This window comes from Lissotriton helveticus, chromosome 2_2 (assembly GCF_964261635.1).
Source record: "Lissotriton helveticus chromosome 2_2, aLisHel1.1, whole genome shotgun sequence".
Lineage (NCBI taxonomy): Eukaryota > Metazoa > Chordata > Amphibia > Caudata > Salamandridae > Lissotriton > Lissotriton helveticus.
Genome location: NC_136060.1, coordinates 419274201 through 419295780, shown reverse-complemented (window position 1 = coordinate 419295780; position 21580 = coordinate 419274201). Strand labels below are relative to the sequence as shown.

Below are 21580 nucleotides of genomic sequence, written 5' to 3'. Positions count from 1 at the left end.
ACTGATAACCAACTCCAGGATGTAGAACCTCAGTGCTGTTAATTCTAAACCGAGGGAGAGTATTCATCGAGATGCAGTACCCTTTCCCCCCGGCAATGTGCAAGGGAGCTACAACTACTCAACGCAGCTGGTTGGGCCCTCGTGGCTCCGTTTACTCTGACGCTAGATACGTCACGACAGGCAAATACAGTCAGCCAATCCAATGAATAAAGCACTGGTCTGGCCCCGGATAACCCCCAGCTTGACAGCCTGTCCTTCCACCAATAGAAGGTGTAGCCGGCTGCTGACACCCTCGCCGCTCCCGGGGACCTTGAACCCTACCGACTCACTGCACTCCCCTGCAGCACGTACACAACCCAGACTGGAAAGCACAGGGAGGGGCTGGTATAACAGCACTAAAATGAACTTCAAAGACAGCCAGAATATACTTAGGCAAACAAAGTCTGATGGGCACCGCGTTTGTCCACAGCAACCCCGAAGATCGTATGCGTCTATTCAGCGCTTATTCTCATTAGTAAGAGCGTTCTGGCTACATTGACCAATTACTTTTTTTTAAACACGTGCAAGTTTTGCACATGTTCTGCAAGAGCCATATGTCCCTGGCGCGGAGAGCAGCACCGTGGAGTGACACAAAGGTCTAGCAATGACTAGGAAGCACTTACGAGTCGAGACGGGAAAGAAACCAGCAGCGGGGCACTAAGAAGGGTCATGTGTCCCAAGAAATCAGCAGTAATTCCTGACAGAAGACATCACCAGGGCAAAGTGCCAACGAGGGGATACGTGCAAAACAGCATGCACTGAGGAGGTAGGTTGAAATGCACGCAGAGGACTCGCACTGGGAGGGTCACACAGCGACAAAGAAATAGCCCCAAAATGGCGTCATGTTGCCACCCTGAAGGGAGTCTGCACAGCAGGTGTAGGCAGCCTGCCAAGAGAGGGTCTCATGTAGGGGTGCAAAGGAAAATGAACAGGCGTACTCATTTTACACATGCGGCAGCTGCAGGAACCCAGAACCTGCACAGGGCATGGCCGAGCATGTAACGAGGCTCAGACCTCCACCACCACCACCCCCCAGGCCCCAGCCAGGGGCATGAGGGTAGGGGGCTCGTGAGCTGCAGACACTGCTTTGTTCGGACCGCTTCCGCTGACAGGACTCTGAGGTGGATCACATGATTCACAGGAACGGGAACAGCTGAGGTCTCCTCAGAGACCGGCTTCCTCTAAAGTCGGAGCTGCCCCTAAAAGCATGCGGTCCTCCAACTCACCTCACGTGCAACGGATCTTAAAGCCCTCACCCGTGCCCAACTGCCCCCAATGTCCAGTGGGCGATACAAAGGCGAGCGGCTTCCCCATACTCACCCGAAGCCCCGGTTCACTCAACTCCTTGTGGGACACCGCTCGGATAGTACCGGACTCCCAGGGCCAACTGGCGATCTGCCCCAGCTCCAGTGCCCTCTCGGAGGAAGCGCTGAGGAACCGTTGCCCCACCAAGAGGCAGACGGTGCCCTCGTTCAGGACCATGGCGGACGTGAAGACCCAGCAGCGCCCGCACGGCTGCTACCGGCTCCTCCGCACACACAAGAGTTTATAGGCAGGACTTTTAGACTGAGTTTCTGGTGCTTCTGCCGCTACCAGCCCATCGCCTCCGCTGCAGCTCTCCGGTTCCCTGTCAAACGCACAACAAGGCCGCAGCTCCACAGTGTATTATTCAGTCACCAAATCACCTCTGAGGCTACCACAAGCAGCTACACACGGGCGCGAGCAGACACGCCCAGCCCTGCCCCGATAGGCTCAAAAAGAAGAAGAGGCGCATCTCCAGCCAAATAGATTGGCTACATCAGCTGACAGTCAAGGATCTCCACTCCCCTCGATTGAGTCACTAGCTGCAAACGGCAATACACCCTTGCTCATGTATTCGTGTATTCTTCCGCCTGAGCAGGCTACCCGATTTATCGCTTTCTAGAAACTGTGACGTCTCAGAGAGGAAAGAGTCCCCCAGCGAAAGGCAGTGTTATTATTTCTGATATTGCTGGATCACAGCAGGCTAGTGTGCCACTCTCTTGTTTAATGTCATCTGTAGTTTGTACCCGCGCGCTAATACGGAAGTAGCAAGATTAGCCGTACAACGCGCTCAAGCGGACTAATTTTATGTATTTGCTGACGGCTGTTATCCGCCCGCTGGTACGTGCAGTTCCAAGCGTCAGCTCAGAGCCTGCTCCGCGCTAGGGCGGGACTTAAGGCTAAAATGAGCCGCGGTTGAGGCGGGGCTCTTTGTTGTTCACGGAAACGAGGCTGAAAGGAACAGATGGGGTCGCCATTTTCTTACCAATAGACCTTTGGCCAAATAATAAAATGGAAGACCAGTTGGAACAATGAGTTGGTTTGGTGTTTGTTGGGTTCTTTTTTGCCAGAGGCATCAACCACTGGTTTTGCAAAAATTGAGCAACTCAAAAGAAGAAAAGCTGGTCTTGGATGTGGAGGGTGCCTCACAAATATACACTTTTATTTTTACCCAAATGTTAACTTCTATTTGATCTATGTTTAATTTAGGGTTGATATTACAGTCATTAAGTTACAAGGAATGTATTAAAACCAAGCAAGGATGGGGACAGTGTAAGATTAACCTCAATGAACTAATGTAATTTAATTTAAAGAAGTAATGTTTACATTGAGGGTTGGGGCTAGTATTAATACATTAAAAGGTTTACAATATATGTATTTTTTATAAAACATTACATTAGCAGATGCTTTATTATAAATGTATTAATATATTTTAATTATATATATATATCCTTAATTTTGTTTATAAATATACAATAATATATAAAATATATGTAATATGTATTAGTGTGTGCGTGTTTACATTTATATATATATATATATATATAAAGCATTGTAAGAGTAGAATAAGAAAAACATTAGGTAATTTAATTTAAATTGAATATCTTATAGACAAATTTAGCATTAGTAGTACAATTTAGTCGCCACATTTTTAATTTAATCAAATAAGGGCCATTGTACACAGAGTTAATATTACATTATAATAAGATTAATTTAAGGTTAGGGTTAGTGCTAACAAGGTAACCTATTATTTTATATAATTAATTATAAAAATTAAATGTGATTCATTTTAGTGTAAACAGAAGGGTTCACATCGATCAAATTTAATGTAATTAAAACCTAGGATTAAGGAATATACAACCATTATTTAAAATTTTAAGGTTAGAGATGGGCAGAAGTGAAGGTAGGGAAAAGTAAAACATACAAAGTGAAGGGCATTCAAGTTTATGTATGTGTTCGCTGTATGTCGATTTAGGCCATACACACATTTAAGAATCAATAAAACACTTTTCTAAAAAATGAGAATACATTTTTAGAAATCTATTGATTTAACATTTATTTTGTCCCTCGATCAAACGTTTTCATATAATAATATTTTCATTTTGTCCTTCCAAGCATTAAAAACATTTCGCAGTTTATAGCATAAAATAGTGTTTTCACATTTCATTATGTACATCATCTCTACAACTCATCAAATCTGCAGAGTCCTCATAATAGTGGGCAACACGGTTTTAAGTGCATCTTTCTATAATGTGCAAAATATAATTATATGAACTAATGAAAAATCAGTAGAGCCACATAGTGGACAATCTAAAACTCCTTTATTGATGCTTTGGACAATTGACAATCCAATTTGTTGGTCCAGTTGATCCACTCTTAATTTTAACATTCATCTTCTTAAATCTTTAGATTGACTATTCTAAGATAAAAAAACAAAAAAAACATTCAGTTCCTGCCTTCTCTGGCAAGGAAATATATTCATATATATCCCGCTTTTCACATGGAGCTTAATCAACATTAAAAGAGATCTATTTTACAAAGTTTTTATCTTCTTTCTCCAAAAGTTGTTTTACCAAAAATCTTTGACCTCATCTTTAGACAACTTTAGCTAAGTCATAGTTCTGAAAATCTTGATAACCTATTGAGAGTGTAAACTGGTTTGACTATGCTTTATTAAAAATTGAACAAAAAAACCCTTTATTAGATAAGATAATTTAAGAATTGAAGGCTTTTTTATGAAACCTGTATACTATGTGAACAACACCAAATTCAACAGTTTCTTGTGGTAGTCCAACTCATTTCTTCCATATCTTAATTTTGGCACCTTTCTATAGCTTTTTGTTCCAATATCTCACTGACAAAAAGTAGCAAATTTAGCACTTTTGACTCATAATTTTTCTTTTAAAACTTCAAAAAAATGGAGACAACTTCAAATCCAATTTTCCAAGAACAACAGCAACACTTTTTTGTGACTTAGTATAGAATATACATTCTCTTTATAATTTAAATGACTCGTAAAGTTACTCCCAAATAAGCGTAAGAATTTACAGTCTCTAATCTGCATGACTTTAATCCCCAATTAAAAATAATCTTTCTTTTTTAAAACACCATTATTTAGGTTTTGCCCATATTAGTTTAAAAAAAATATTTCCTCAATAATTAGCAAATGTATCTATTGCTTTTTGAAATCCAGTAGCAGTAAGATCAAACAGTGTAGTATCATCAGCATAAAAAAGAATCCAAGCATATTCATTTACTAGTTTAGGAGACCAACAGTTAGCCTTTTTGTAGTATTTCTGGAGCATCATCAATGTAAACAGAAAATAATAGAGGGCAAAAATACAGCCCAGCCTCGGCTCATTTTGAGTCTTTATCTTCTCAGATACTGCTCAATTTTCACCTAATTGAATTGGTATCCAGGAATATTTACGTAATTCTTTTATCAGATTTAACAGTCCTAGTGGTATGCCCATGACAACATTTTCTTTCAGTGTTTCTGCCTTTAGAATCAAATGCTGTAGAGAAGTCAATACATGGTACACATCGAGAAACTTCCTTCTTATGTATTTTTCACCCAATAGTCTCAGAGTATGGAACACATTCATCATGGAATGATTTGCTCTGAATTCAGTTTGATACTTCTGTAAAATATTGTTAGTTTCCACCCATTTTCCAGGCGCCGTTTTATGCATGTGTGTGCTCTGATTTCATGTGCCTTGGGGCCCTAGTATTGCAGAAGGGGGTCACAGACGATTTTGCAGCCTCTTCTGTAATACTGATTGGGCAGGTGAAGAGCTATCTTAAGAGCATGTTCCCTCGTTTGATTGGGAGTGTGGTCTATAATATGTGTTCATGTGTCTTATTAGGTGTCTAGTATATATATTAACAGAAACATCCATTATTACAATGAACCTGCAATTTTTCATGGCAACTTCAATATCCTTTTTGTTTGATAAATAGACATTACATTGTAATACTTTTGTTTTATGATTCAGGAATACAATTATTTTTATTTACAATATTAATTAATGGATATAAAAGAGAGGACGAAATGAGCTGATCTTGTTTACATATATCTGCATAGCCTCCTTATGGTTCCGGAGTTTGAGATGGTTAGGTTGCTAGTATGTAATCTTCCAGTTGCTTAATTATTAGCGGATCAGGGCCTACATTATTCGATTGTCTGGCGGTTGTATTTATTTCTTTATTAAATACCCTTCCCGTTAATTTTGCCATATCACTTAGTAGATAGTCTTCTTTATTATTAAGCGTATACTCTTTGGTAATATAGTTTATCCATGCCTTTTCTCCACTGGAGTAGCCGTCAGGCCCATTCTTTTTCTCTTCCATTTACTAATCAGTTTCCAAAATTGTTTAATCTTTTTCTCCTTAGATACTGCTGTAACTTTAGTCAAAAGTGTTTTCTTTTTCTGCATACTGTATTTTAGCGTTGTCGTTCTAAATAGTTTCTAATATTTCTTTATTATTACATTCACAGAATTTTCAGGCAATTTAAGTAGGCTTACATTTATTTTGTTTTTTTCAAAAATGTCCTGGCTTTTTGTTTTCTGATAGCCTCTTTCTCTTGGCTAGTCTTCCCATTTGATGGATTTCTTCATAGGAGACGTTATAATGATTCACAAGTGTTTTTTTTGTGAAGAAATTTCTTTAATTTTCTCAGTAAAATAATCTCATCAAACCCCCCCCAAAATTATTTTGAGATGACCAACAAATTGGATTATTTTTGATCTCCAGATCAAGTAAGTAAGTAAGTAAAATTTTTATTGTATATGGTTAATAAAAACCTTTACAAAAAAGGAGAAATTTCAAAGAACTTATTCCATAAAATAAATAAGAGTGCATCTGCTGACTGATGGTCATTTCAAAGTAAAAAAAAGTCTATCTTTCATTATCTAGCTTCAAAGTCTTTTGTTTCACTAAGACTTTGTGTTTTGTCCCATTAGTCATCTCTTTTACATTTTTCATCAATAGGAGGCTCGCTTTCTGAAAAAAACGGGTGGCCCTGCAGGCTGTCTTCAGCTGTTCGCTGTTCAATACTAGCATGACTGCCGGCCGACATGTTCTGATTTGGAAAAGGCGAAATATTTGGAGGAGATAATACCGTCTCAGGTTGCTCAGAGCGGGACAGACGCACAGGACGTGGATCAGGGATTCTTCAGAAAGATCACAGAGTCTGCACAATGATGTTGGCCATGTTTGCCGCCATGCCGGGATCTGATCTTTTGTGGTATAAGCTCCAGATCAGTTCTATTGATCCATAAATCCCTTCTTTTTCATGTTGATCCACAGATAAAAGCAAGGATCTTTTATCACTACCGAAATCCATAGCTACTGTAATGTCCATTATCACATTAAACAATTGAGCTGTGATGATTGTTTAATCAATCATGGAATTAATAGTCCCATTATTGATTACCCAGGTTGAACTATTTGATTCATTACATTTTATTATGATAAGATTGAGCCTTCTGCGGAAAACATCGAATTCCCTGCTACGCTTGTTACTTTTCCCCTACCAAGAATTTTTTTTAAAGTACAGATCCTCATAATTTATTTGAGGAATCTTGCTGTTAAATTGTCACAATATTTCCATCAGTTAGTACAGAAATGTTTCCTCAATCTTTTCAACTGATGACGCTAAACATGTTAGAACATAATTTTTTTTTGCCTGGAGGAATATAGAGATTAATGATTATAATCCATTTTCGTTTACTCTTTGCAATGCTGTTAACATCACCACTTAATTCCAAAATTATTATAGTTAGAAATTTAACATGAATGTAGCAGATTCATTTTATCATTACGTTTAGCAAACCTAGTAATGAAATCATCAGTTCTCATGAAGTACAGCCATAGGTCGCCTTTTTTTTGTGCTCCGACAGAATAAGAGGTGTAGTTATTAAATTCCTATTCTTCCAGCGCCTACGTTTCCTTTAACGTTCAAAACATCTTTTGATCCTTTTTTTATGACTTTGAATCACTTCAATATTCTAAGAGGCCAAATTATTGTGGGAGTCTGTATACTTTCAACATTGTTGTTTCTGGGTAATTGCTGACTAATTTTGTCTTTGTGACAATAATTTTAAAATCTAATAATGTTTTGCTAAAATTTAGGTTTTTATCTCCCTTAACATTGATTTATTCTCAGAAACTTTTGTAATCTACATTTCTTTTCTTCTATTTGAACAACAACAATATCAAGACTTCTTATATCATTCACAGCTGATAGTACTTCACCCACCACATCATAGATATAGAAAATACGTTTTGCTTTATGTAATATTTGTTGGTCATCCCAGTCTTGAAGTTAATTCATTATTACACAATCTTATTTAGCATAAACTCCGAATATAGTGAATATTTAATAGAACTCTTGAACAGTCATATACTCCCTGTGATCCTCATTTGACAAAATATCCTTACATTGCAAACAGCTTGTCTTGAAGTCAAGTGTAACATTAGACGTTTATTGCACTTAATCATTTTATCATTTTGAATTTCACTTCCATGTGTTTCCATATTTTAATTCTATCTGTTTCTTTCAGGTCTGACACCGTTCCTCCCATTAAGATCAGCAGTTTTGATATTGTGTTCTCTCCTATCTTCTGTTTTAATTGACAAAACTATTGTTTGATTCATAATAAGTCTACTTTTCTACAGTTCAAAATTTGGAACATCTTGACCCTTCCAATCCATTCTTTTAGGGGAAAAACATTTTGCTGTCAGATGTAGGCATTCTTTTTGCAATTTCTTTTGGAGCAAGCATCCCTTTTTATGTTAGGTCTGATGTACATTCTGACAACCTTAGTGAGTAAGTAAGTAAGTAAGTTTATTGTTTCTGAGTAATTAAAACCATTACAAAAGTACATTAGGAAACACATTTCATCAATTAATTTTTTTTTAAAGAGGAAAACTGATAAAATCTCAATTTGTTAAAAATGCAGTAATTGTATAGTAAAATGTTGACAAATGTCCATAATTCCTTATTTTCCTAGACCGCCAACATCTCTGTTGGCTTGTTTGAGCACCACTGATTTCAGAAATTTTACAAACTTCCCATTTAATAGCGGAAGTCTTGGGTCATAGCATGCAAGGACTGCCTGTCTCCGTGTACATATACTGTATTCGATAAAAGAGTTTTTTTAAGAGGGCTACTCTTTCGTCTTTTAGCTTCGTGCAGGAGCATAACAAATGTTCAATATCTTCTTTCCCTGCACCACATTCCTACTTGTTGTCCCGCAGTTCCTTCTCAGCCATGGTTGTAGGTGGGGTATGGCTGGTAGGATTCCTAGCCTATATTTTACGAAGGCTTCTTTTGATTTCCTGCAATACCCCAGTCCAAAGTAAGCCTGTAGGCCGGGTGATTTATAGCTGTTCAGAATCATCCAGGCGTGGCACCTATGGGCAAAGGTGGCTTTGTCCTCTAATAAAGAAAGTCTCTTTATGCACTTGTTTACTGCATGCTTAAATTGTACGTGCGGTAGTGAGATTTCCCATAGTTCTTTTAATCCTGTGGTAGCCAATGACTCCTCTACGTATTTTTTTCCCGGTACGATGGAACTACTACGCAAAGCTTGCCAAAGCCGGTGGTTCAGTGTGTTCTCGGGTGAATTCTATATTTTGTACCAACACTTAATATACGATCCTCGCCTTGCGAGCAGTTGTTTTGTTAGTCCAAATTCTAACTGGATCTGGGCTTGGACGGTATAGGATGGTACATTTAGGAGGACTCTGTACGCTTTTGAAATGATAGTGTCCAGCAGTTTCGCAACTGTACCTCTTAGTGCTTCGCTGCCGTAGGTGACTGATGACTGAATTTTGATTTGAGGAACATAAAGTAATGGCAGAAAGGTTGGACCGGTCAGTTTGGTTTTGAGTTGTCTAAGTGTTGTCGCAATCAGCATGCCTTTTCTCTTAGTGGCCTCAAGATGGTTTGAAAAACGGCCTCCCCTGTCAACTATGACGCTAAGATATTTATATTCGGAGCAATTTGCAAACGCCCTTGTTCCAAGGAACCAAGAATGGGACTTTTTATTCCTGGTTATTGAAAGTATTTTGGTTTTATCTATGTTGACTTCGAGAAGGTTCTCCACAGCATATCCATGCAGTGTATTAATGAGAAGTTGTAGTCCTACTTTGGTGTAACTAACCAGGACCCCATCATCTGCATAGGACAAGGTTTGACCCCCTAATCGAGGGGCGTGCGCATTGCAGGCTTCTAGAGCTGGTGGCAGGTCGGCTGCATATAAATTAAAAAGGGTTGGTGCTAGAACACACCCCTGCTTGAGGCCTTTTGTTGTTGATATACGCCTCGAAAGATGGGTACCATTTCCAAGCTTCACCTGAACCCACGTGTTGGAATGCAGTTCGATCAGGAGGTTTAAAAGGGGTGCAGGGATCCACCAAAGAGCCAATTTCCTCCAAAGATTAGCTCGATTAACGTTGTCGAAAGCCGCTTTGAAATCCACAAAGCAAAAGTGTAGAGTTTGTCTAGTCAATTTTACTTTGTCAATGAGTAGTGATATTGCTAGAAGGTTTGTTGTGGTTCCGGCGTCTCTGCAAAATCCTGTTTGGCTGGGAGGAATTATGTTATACTTAGTGGCCCATTCGCGTAGCTGTATCAATAGAAGCCTCGCAAAGTATTTAGCCACAACATCCAATAAGGTGATCAGGCGGTAATTTTTAGGTAGGTTTCTATCCCCCGCTTTATAAATTGGTGATGTGATAGAACCCTTCCATGAGACTGGCAGGCACCCGGACTGACTGACCGAGCTGAAGAGGGCAGTCCGAGATTCTGACCAGTATTCCGGGTCATATTTGAAGAGGGCTGGTGGAATTCCATTTGGCCCTGGTGCTCTATGTTTCCTCCCTTTAGAAATTAGATCCCTGATCATTACAGCGTTGATTTCAATTGCCGCGTCTTCATTTGAATTTGCTATTTGCAACGCATAGGCCGCCTGGACGTCTTGGAACATGTTTGTTCCGACAACCTGTTAGTTGAAGTGGGTATTTTAAAAAGGATTCACAAGAATTATCTGTTATGTGTGATGTGAATCCACTGTGTTTAGGGTTTAAAAATGTATTCAATGTGGACCATAATCGGGCACTATTGTTTCCTTTAGAGTCGTGATGAAGTTTAGCCCAAAAGTCATCTTCATTGGATCTTTTGATCTCCCACTTAAGTTTTTTAAGATCGGCCTTGCGCTTACGAAGCTGTTGGAGAAGACCGTTTCCCCCTGGGCATGTTCTCAGCAGCCTTAATAATTTATTTATAGCTTTTTTGTGGTGTTTCAGTGCCGATTTCTGGACCCTTGAAATCTTCTCTGTGACAGCGGGGCAATAAGATGGGAGGTGCCGTACTGTAGTTGAGTAAGAATTTGCAAACTCGGCAGTGAAAGTTTCCCATGAAGTGATTGGGTTACCCATGGGATAGTTCAGGCTGTTTAGTTGGGTTCCATGTTTAAATATCGATAACAAAAATATAGTTAACAAAAATATAGATGTAAAAATATCGATTACAAAAATATCGACTCCCTATACTTAAACAGGTTAGTACAATAATATCGACTACAAAATATAGATGTAAAAAATATAGATGTAAAAAATATCGACTTTAAAAAATAATATAACTTAAATTAAATAATTAAATAATATTAATATTATTAACAAAATAAATTAAATTAAATTTATATTTTAACTAATTATAGTTATAATTAAAGTTATTAGCAAACCAAAAATCGATTTTTTTGTGGAATAGCAATCCTAACTATAACTTCCCAGTGCAACCACCACTGGATACTATATCCCCTCTCTTCCTGCACTACCTAGTGGGTAACACCACTGGGGACATATATCCCAGTGGCAGTCTCCACTGGGTAGTTACAGGTAGGACCACGTTTCCATTGGAAATGGATTTTTGGGTTTGCTAACAACTTTGGCGCAGTTTGACAAATCCTCACAAAACTTTCCCAAGAAGGCCTCATCCACCTCAGCTTCTTCCTAGAAAGTTTCAGGGTGATTCGTCAAGTTGTGGCCAAGAAAAGAGGGTGTGCCAAAACATGTTTATCCCAGGAAATTTTCCATTGGAAAATTGAAGGGCGATACAGAAAAAATGGCTAGCCTGAATTACACCAAATTTGGCACTAAGCTAGAACTTTACCCAGAAGGCATGTTTTTTACATTTGGTGTCAATCCGTTAAGTGGTTTTTGAGAAATAAAGCTAAAAATGCATGTATATTTCAGGCCGTCAAGATCTAAAAGATTAGGTCCGATTGCTTGCTGTCAACATTAACGAAGATGTTGCAGCAGCCTTTTTAGGACTCTGTCCCCGTGTCCCGAAAAATATATAAAAAAGCATAAGGGCAGGATAAAGATAACCTGACCCTCTAGGCTTGGGGTTGCAGTAATACAAAATCGTTTTTAAGGGGAGGGGCATATGGCCCCTCTTCTAGAGCCATTAAATGTCTCCGAGCACCCCTCTCAATGGGACAATGTTCTTCCAGCCCTGTGAGAGCGTGGGCAGGGAATAGAAATGTAACACCCTTCCCCTTCGCGTGCTCGCCCAGGCAGGCAACATAGGTTTGCTCCCACTAGGTAGGAACAGAAATTGATTGTTTATTAGTTTCTTCCTTAAGCACTGGCTGCTCCCCTCTTCTCAGCTCCGGGCAATCTTTTCTCTCCACTGCTCAGGTTAGTTTGTGAAGCAAAATTACCCATGTGAGAAGTTGGCCTGATATATAGTGTTCACTATTCTAGTGATCACTCTGTATCATTCCAAACAACCCTTATTGATGATTGGTTGTAAGTCAACCTTATCGACCAGCTATCCTAGTAGCGTGGACAAGAGCAGTCTTTAGGCTAAACTCTAGAGGGCGTGTTAAGCCAGCTGTTTTACCATCACATATACCCCTTGAACACCAAGTGAAAGGACACCACACAAGTTGTTATAAAAAATAAAGGATATTTATTAATAACAAGACTACCCTGAACTCTTTATGAGTCAGGGAGCTAAGCACAATACAAAACTCTTAAGAAAATACTGTAAGTTGCACAAATAACACAAATGCCCGAGGGGCACGAAAAACCATATACTCTAAAAGTGGAATGCGAAATACTAGCAGGTAAGTAACACAATCCAGAGGCTTCAGGACCGCTAGGACTACCTTACTGAACCCTCAGGTTAGGAGCAGGAGGCCTAGGGAACCCGGGTGCAGAGTGGGAACTCTTACGCGGGATGCGGGACAAAGTCTATGGAGGCTAGTATTTTTAAAGTTACTGTTTCCGGACGAATCCGACTAGGTAGACTAAAAACGAAAAAGGATCTGGACACTAGGATAGTGAACCTGTGCTGGAGCACCGAAATGCTCGAGTTACCTAGCCCAGGGGCTGCGGCTGCATAGGGTTCAAATGACGTCGGGGATCCTCGTTGTAGTCTATGGAGCCTGAAAGAAGATGTTGCTGGCAGGCGACCAGTGAAGATGTTCGGTGTGATCCAAGGCTGGATCAGTGAAGGAGACGACCTGAAAGCAGAGGGGACTCAGTTCTCAATCACGAGCCAGTGATTGTGTGGGCACCAGGATGGCACCGGATGAAGTCACCGCGATCAGGTGAGTGGGTGACGCTGGATTCTGCAGCCACACGGGCCAGGAAGCGTTGTCGGCGTTCAGGCTGGAGGTGCGAGCAGTCCCACGATGGTGTCTGCTGTCGGCGATGCTGGATCCAAGATTGGAGCAACAAGCCTTGGCAAAGGCAAGCCCACGCGGTTGAATCAAAATGGCGTCTGGCATGGACCAGGAGGGTCCAGGGCACTTCTTGTTGGACAAGGAGCAAGGGCCAGTCTAGAGGACCTAGACCAGCGGTGAAAACGTCGTGGTACGTCGTCAGGAGGGCCACTAGCCGACGGGCAAGTGACCGGACAACGTGGCAAGCAGCAAAGAAGCAGAAGGGCCCCACGCAGATCTCGTGGATGCTGGGGGGCTGGACTTCGGTGCTGGAGCTGCTCAGGGTTGGGGCTTCTCAAACCCCAGTGCACTCACTCGAGGGTCCCTCGGTGGTCGTGCTGGTTAAGCGTTGTGCAGGTCTTGAAGATAGCCGGTCCCACGGGTCTCGTCGCACCCACGAATCTCAGCTGGGCTGATGATGCAGGTAGAGGTCAGAGATGGCAGGGAATCCGGGTCTCGTCGAGCTGGTCAGTCTTGATCCGGAGGATGGACGTGCAGCAAACCGCAAGCGCTTAGATGGTGCCTGCTGGTGCAGGGTGGCTACTCCTTAGCCACAAGGGAAAGTCTTCAGAGAATGACAAGAGTTCCTTTCGTGGAAAGTAGTTCAAGTTTCAAGATTATCTAATTTGGGAAGGGTGCCCACTCCTACCTTTATTCTAAGAAAAGGGGCTGGCACGCGACTAGGTCCTGCCCATGGGTGGGACCAGGAGGGGGGTGATTACACCCCTCTCCTTTGTCCGGTCTCTCCCCAGCTCAGGGGCTGGTGTGCCCATGGAACTGGTTTGAGCCGGCATATGCACAGTGAGCACCGGGGTGCCACTTGGAGTCACCTTCCTCTCAGCCCTTCCTACCTGGGATACACAAAATCCTGTCTGGGATGGTGCTGGCACCGCCCCTGACAGGAAACCCTTTGTCCAGGCCTCCCTCGCTGGAAGGACTCCCAGCAGCAGGAGGTCAGACTCGTGTCTCAGTGGCAGCATCCATTTTGTGGAGCTGAGGCTGTGTTTAACTTTAACCGGGGTTACAGCTACCAACATGTCTTCTCCCTCTAGAGGGGTGGAAGGCTACCCCCGTCGCCAGAACTGGCGGGGGGGGGGGTAGTATTCCAAAGCGTATGACACCTTACACGACATGTTTAGATAATGTCAGACCAAAGTTACCATAACCGCGAGGATTATAAGGCACTTAAAAGTATATGGTCTGACGCTATCATGGAAACGGCTAAGGGATAGATCCCGAAGGCCGCAGACAGGCTCAGCTCATGCCAGAGCACCATCTCACACGATTCCAAGCACTCTGCCTTCAGGATTGTTAAGGCCTGCCATAGGAGGATAGGAGATCTGTGTGCCCATTTTAGGTTTAGATATAGGTATACTATATCTAAAGCAAGGGTGATTACACCACCTTGCCCCAGCTGTCAAGCAGCCAGTTGTGTCTGTTTTGGATGGCCATCCAGGGGTGGCATAATACATGCTGCAGCCCCTGGTAGGCCCTGTGTGCACCTATGCCCTGGGTACCTAAGGTACACTGTACAGGGGCTGATAAGGTGACTCAGTATCCAATTAGGTATGTACCTAGGGTACATGGAATCCATTTTACAGAGAGAGCAGTGGGCCTGGGGTCCTGAATAGCAGGGCCCCAGGTCAACTAAGTCGAAAAACCAGCAAAACACCAGGCAAAAAGTTGGGGGCAACCATAGTCAGATATCCACCTTCCTACATAACCCCCCCCCCTCCAAACGAAAGGAGATAAGGCTATCCTTGACCAGGTAAGCCTATATTGCCTGAGTGGCCATATGAGGTGGTATATGCACTGGCATGGTTACCCCCTATCTCATGGTCCACTAAGCAATCCCTCACCCTAAGGGTATCTGAGGGTCTCCACCATAGGGAATCTCTACCTGTGGTGTGTTTTGGCAAAGTAAAAGGCTGGTGTTGAGATGGAGTACTGAAGTGAGGCTCCACTAATTTTGGGCTCAGCTTCCTCCAATCATTATCCACCATAGAGGCCTTTCTTTCCAAGACTGAGTTGTGTTGAGCTCTCAGGGTCAACCTCTGGCTACCTAAAGCTGGAGGTTGGGTCCCTCTGTTTGGCTTACTGGAGGGACAGGTCAGGCTTGGGGCCCTTAGGTCCCAGGTTTGGCTGTGCCCAACAGTGTCCATCTGTGGGAGGTCCCTAACTAATTTTAAGGGGGGATCCCTCAGGAGTTGGTTTTATTTTCACTTGGCTAGGACTACTAGCTTCAGTGCCCTTAATCTGCTGATTGGGGAGTTCTTTTGGACAGGGGGCCCTTTGGGGTCCACCACTGGCCTCCCTGACCTCTACAGCCCTGGGCTGACTGAGGCAGGGTAGAGAGGGGCAGGTTACCTGCTCCAGACTGGGTCCCACCTTGGAAGGGTCCACTGACATCAGGGGTTCTGCCAGGCTAGGCCTGACTACCTCTGGGGCAGTTTCTTCACAAGGGGTCAGATCAGTTCCCTGAGGAGGCTGATCCTTTCCTAAAGTCTGGTGGGAGGGAGATTTCTCTTCCTCCTCAATGCTCTCTGTCTGAGTGGAGTGATCCATAGTTTCAGGCTTCACAACACTATTATCTGTCTAAGTTTGAGCTGTGGCCATCACAACTCTACCAACCTTTTCAGGAAGGGACTCAGTTTGGGTATGGGCTGTTACCATCACAGCCTTGCCAACCGGTTCAGGGAAGGAATTTGTCTGAGATTGGGCTGTGACTGGCACAGCCCTCCTGACCTGTTCAGGGAGGACATCTTGGACTGGGGCTGTGGCTATCACTGCCCCACTAACCTTACCATGGAGGTTTACCATTCTAAAATGGGTTTCTTGCTCTACCTCAGCCCAGGCTGAGATCTCTAAATCATTCCCCAGTAGGCAATCTACAGGCAAGTTTGATGACACTGCCACTCTCTTGGGGCCAGTGACACCTCCCCAGCTGAGATTTACCACTGCTATGGGATGATCTCTCTGCACTCCATCAATGTTGGTCACCTGGTATGTGGCTCCAGGTATAAGTTGCCTTGAGGGGACTAGGCTTTCAGTCACCATGGTGATGCTAGCCCCTGTGTCTCTAAAGGCCTCAACTTTTAGACCATTGATGAGGGGCTCCTGTATGTACTTGTCCAAAGTGTTGGGACAATCAGTGAAGTTGGCAAACCCCATGCCAGTCTCACAGACAAGAGTATCTGAGTTAGGGGACCTGGTTAGGCCAGAGTCCCCAGGAACTCCCAAAGTGAATCCATCCAAATTCTTGGGGGCACTCCCACCACCTGGGGGATTACTACTAGTAGTAACAGGAGGCTTGGAAGTGTTACTTGGGGTTATGTTTTCCTTATTGTTGTTGGCCCTTGGGCAACTGCTGTCAGTTTTAAATGGCCTACCTGTTTGCAGGTATAGCAATAAGGTTTCTTCTGGGTATTGGAAGGATTCTGGGACCCACCCCCCTCAGAGGATTTTTGGGGCCCTGATGTGGTTTGATCTGTAGATTTATTCCCACCCTTCTATTGAGGCGTGGTTGATTCCTTCTTTTGTTCACCACCTTGGTTCTTAGGCCTAATCCTGGTTCTGACCCATTTGTCTGCCCTCTTACCCAATTCTTGTGGAGAGGTCAGATCAGAGTCTACCAGGTGCTGGTGCAATAACTGGTTCTGACAATTATTTAAGATTTGCTCTCTCATAATTAGATTATACAATCCTGTGTAATCAGTAACTTTACTACCCAGTAACCACCCCTCCAGAGCCTTAGTGGCACAATCAACAAAGTCAGCCCAGTCCTGAGACTGAATTTTCTGGGTGTCTCTGAACAGCAACCTGTACTGCTCAGTTGTTAAGCCAAACCCATCAACTAGTGTATTCTTCAGGACTTGGTAATTGTTAGCATCCTCAGCTCTAGTAGTGAGGAGCTTATCTCTACCTTTACCTTCAAAGGAGAGCCACAATATAGCTGCCCACTGACTCTGGGGGATGCACTGGACAGTGCAGGCCCTCTCCAAAGCAGTCATCCATTTGTGGATGTCATCCCCTTGTTTAAAGGGGGGCACTATTTTACTCAGGTGTCTAGTATCAAAACTCCTGTCTTTATCTTTAGGGATAATGCTGCCACCAGTGGGGACTACCCCACTCAACTGTTGCTCTCTAGCGAAGGCAAAATTCTCCTTGGCAAGGGCAAGTTCTTCCCTCTGGATCCTCAGATTAGCCTGTTTCATCCTTGCTTCATGTTCTCTCCTCTGAGGGGAAGTCATTCTCCTCTGGGGAGAAGTCATTCTCCTCTGGCAAGAGGCATGAGAGTGCACAGATCTATTGGAGTCCCTAGAATGAGATCTATCTCTTCTAACTCCAAAGTTAGGCCTGCTTAGGGTCAGTACTGGGGGTCCCCCAGATCCTTCCCTATGTCGGTCTAAGTTGGCCCTAGTAAGTCTGCTGACTAGCTCAGGACCTTTGTCTGCCTCATCCCCAGAAGGATCCTCTTCATCCTCCTCCTCCTCTACTTCCTCAGTTTCAGGGAGGTCAGGATCACCAAGGGTACCTTCTAAGGCTGGCATGCTCCCATCTATATGAGAAGCTTTTCTAGCATCATATGTCTCTAAGAGACCTAACAGAAAAGGAGTGGTAGGGTTAGAACCCTGTTTCAATTTCCTGGAGGTACACAATTGTCTCATCTCCTGGAAACTGAGAGCTGCATATCTGGAAAGGACCTGTGGAGGGTCACTAACCACTAGGGGAGTCTCTGAAGACTCTCCATGGGTAGACATGCTTCTAGTGTGGTGTAAGTGATGCACCTACCTACAGTATGGGTTTACCTACTGATCCCTTGCTAGAACTGTAGTTAGGGTGTGCTAAGCCCTGTTAAACTACAACAGCTGGTTCAGTAGAACTCGGAGTATTCTAAGCTAAGTTATATGTACCTTGGTACTTATGTGATCTTTCAAATGATATTCTTAGGATTCGTGTGTGGTAAAACAACAGCAAGCTCAAATCCCAACCGCTGCTCACCAATGTGAGAAGTTGGCCTGATATATAGTGTTCACTATTCTAGTGATCACTCTGTATCATTCCAAACAACCCTTATTGATGATTGGTTGTAAGTCAACCTTATCGACCAGCTATCCTAGTAGCGTGGACAAGAGCAGTCTTTAGGCTAAACTCTAGAGGGCGTGTTAAGCCAGCTGTTTTACCATCACATATACCCCTTGAACACCAAGTGAAAGGACACCACACAAGTTGTTATAAAAAATAAAGGATATTTATTAATAACAAGACTACCCTGAACTCTTTATGAGTCAGGGAGCTAAGCACAATACAAAACTCTTAAGAAAATACTGTAAGTTGCACAAATAACACAAATGCCCGAGGGGCACGAAAAACCATATACTCTAAAAGTGGAATGCGAAATACTAGCAGGTAACACGATCCAGAGGCTTCAGGACCGCTAGGACTACCTTACTGAACCCTCAGGTTAGGAGCAGGAGGCCTAGGGAACCCGGGTGCAGAGTGGGAACTCTACGCGGGATGCGGGACAAAGTCTATGGAGGCTAGTATTTTTAAAGTTACTGTTTCCGGACGAATCCGACTAGGTAGACTAAAAACGAAAAAGGATCTGGACACTAGGATAGTGAACCTGTGCTGGAGCACCGAAATGCTCAAGTTACCTAGCCCAGGGGCTGTGGCTGCATAGGGTTCAAATGACGTCGGGGATCCTCGTTGTAGTCTATGGAGCCTGAAAGAAGATGTTGCTGGCAGGCGACCAGTGAAGATGTTCGGTGTGATCCAAGGCTGGATCAGCGAAGGAGACGACCTGAAAGCAGAGGGGACTCAGTTCTCAATCACGAGCCAGTGATTGTGTGGGCACCAGGATGGCACCGGATGAGGTCACCGCGATCAGGTGAGTGGGTGACGCTGGATTCTGCAGCCACACGGGCCAGGAAGCGTTGTCGGCGTCCAGGCTGGAGGTGCGAGCTGTCCCACGATGGTGTCTGCTGTCGGCGATGCTGGATCCAGGATTGGAGCAACAAGCCTTGGCAAAGGCAAGCCCACGCGATTGAATCAAAATGGCGTTTGGAGTGGACCAGGAGGGTCCAGGGCACTTCTTTTTGGACAAGGAGCAAGGGCCAGTCTAGAGGACCTAGACCAGCGGTGAAAACGTCGTGGTACGTCGTCAGGAGGGCCACTAGCCGACGGGTAAGTGACCGGACAACGTGGCAAGCGGCAAAGAAGCAGAAGGGCCCCACGCAGATCTCGTGGATGCTGGGGGGCTGGACTTCGGTGCTGGAGCTGCTCAGGGTTGGGGCTTCTCAAACCCCAGTGCACTCACTCGAGGGTCCCTCGGTGGTCGTGCTGGTTAAGCGTTGTGCAGGTCTTGAAGATAGCCGGTCCCACGGGTCTCGTCGCACCCACGAATCTCAGCTGGGCTGATGATGCAGGTAGAGGTCAGAGATGGCAGGGAATCCGGGTCTCGTCGAGCTGGTCAGTCTTGATCCGGAGGATGGACGTGCAGCAAACCGCAAGCACTTAGATGGTGCCTGCTGGTGCAGGGTGGCTACTCCTTAGCCACAAGGGAGAGTCTTCAGAGAATTACAAAAGTTCCTTTCGTGGAAAGTAGTTCAAGTTTCAAGATTATCTAATTTGGGAAGGGTGCCCGCTCCTACCTTTATTCTAAGAAAAGGGTCTGGCACGCGACTAGGTCCTGCCCATGGGTGGGACCAGGAGGGGGGTGGTTACACCCCTCTCCTTTGTCCGGTCTCTCCCCAGCTCAGGGGCTGGTGTGCCCCTGGAACTGGTTTGAGCCGGCATATGCACAGTGAGCACCGGGGTGCCACTTGCAGTCACCTTCCTCTCAGCCCTGCCTACCTGGGATACACAAAATCCTGTCTGGGATGGTGCTGGCACCGCCCCTGACAGGAAACCCTTTGTCCAGGCCTCCCTCGCTGGAAGGACTCCCAGCAGCAGGAGGTCAGACTCGTGTCTCAGTGGCAGCATCCATTTTGTGGAGCTGAGGCTGTGTTTAACTTTAACCGGGGTTACAGCTACCAACATGTCTTCTCCCTCTAGAGGGGTGAAGGCTACCCCCGTCGCCAGAACTGGCGAGGGGGTAGTATTCCAAAGCGTATGACACCTTACACGACATGTTTAGATAATGTCAGACCAAAGTTACCATAACCGCGAGGATTATAAGGCGCTTAAAAGTATATGGTCTGACGCTATCATGGAAACGGCTATGGGATAGATCCCGAAGGCCGCAGACAGGCTCAGCTCATGCCAGAGCACCATCTCACACGATTCCAAGCACTCTGCCTTCAGGATTGTTAAGGCCTGCCATAGGAGTGACTGATAGGAGATCTGTGTGCCCATTTTAGGTTTTAGTTATAGGTATACTATATCTAAAGCAAGGGTGATTACACCACCTTGCCCCAGATGTCAAGCAGCCAGTTGTGTCTGTTTTGGATGGCCATCCAGGGGTGGCATAATACATGCTGCAGCCCCTGGTAGGCCCTGTGTGCACCTATGCCCTGGGTACCTAAGGTACACTGTACAGGGGCTGATAAGGTGACTCAGTATCCAATTAGGTATGTACCTAGGGTACATGGAATCCATTTTACACAGAGAACAGTGGGCCTGGGGTCCTGAATAGCAGGGCCCCAGGTCAACTAAGTCGAAAAACCAGCAAAACACCAGGCAAAAAGTTGGGGGCAACCATAGTCAGATATCCACCTTCCTACAACCCGCATCTAGGGTTCGCCGGGATTTGTAAGCAGGGTTAGGTGGACAGCGGCCTCGGGGTGGTAAGGAATGTATTGATGGAAGCTGGCTCTGTAAATACTATACCAAAGTAAGGTACAGTGTGCACAGCTTCCAGGGAGTCCCCAGTGGTATAGCAGAGGCTAAATTAGGTAAGTACTAACAGTTCTCTTTGTGGTAGTGTGGGAGAGCAGATAGGCTTAATTGTATTCACTCAACCAAGACTGAAGGCTCACACTCAGAGACTGAATCCAGACTAATTGGGTAACTATAAAAAGGGTATACTTATGTTTTATTTTCTAGAACCAAGCAGGTCGGGGGTACAGGTAGGTAAAATATACTTTCAATCATTGAACATTTCAAGAAGTGTAATTGGTAATGGATTTGCGATCGTTACAGGTTTGTATTGGCTCAAAAAGCAGTTTAAATGATACAGTAATTACTTTGGATTACTTTCTCGTTACTTCTGGATTACATTGGCTACTTGGGTAATATGCCTAGATATCACACCCTAGACTTTGCCACTTGTAGCTAAGTAGGACAATTATAAGTTTAAAGTATAGTTACCTTCTTCCCATACAAAACAGCAGTTTAACACAGAACATTTTGGAGCAAAAACTCGTAACATTGGTTCCTCTGGGAGAAAAATGGTTATCGGTTTTACAGGTACGTAAACATCTTACGAATGGAAGTTTTGGGGGTTAGGATCAAGGTACCCCATAGTCTAGGTAGGCACTCAAATTGCACCACCAGCG

The 21580-nt window shown here is 44.0% G+C and overlaps 1 protein-coding gene across 2 annotated transcripts in view; it reads right to left on the bottom strand.

Moving 5' to 3' along the window:
• The window catches only part of KDM3A (lysine demethylase 3A), a 283523-nt gene extending 281650 nt beyond the window's left edge, over positions 1 to 1873 (bottom strand). Inside the window, exon 1 of one of the 2 annotated variants that reach the window (XM_078678669.1) lies at positions 1360 to 1873. In XM_078678669.1, the coding sequence (XP_078534795.1) occupies positions 1360 to 1521 (162 nt within the window). In that variant the 5' untranslated portion in view covers positions 1522 to 1873. The remainder of the gene's footprint in view (positions 1 to 1359) is intronic. The other variant, XM_078678670.1, reaches the window with a different exon arrangement.
• Positions 1874 to 21580: the final 19707 nt, after the last annotated feature.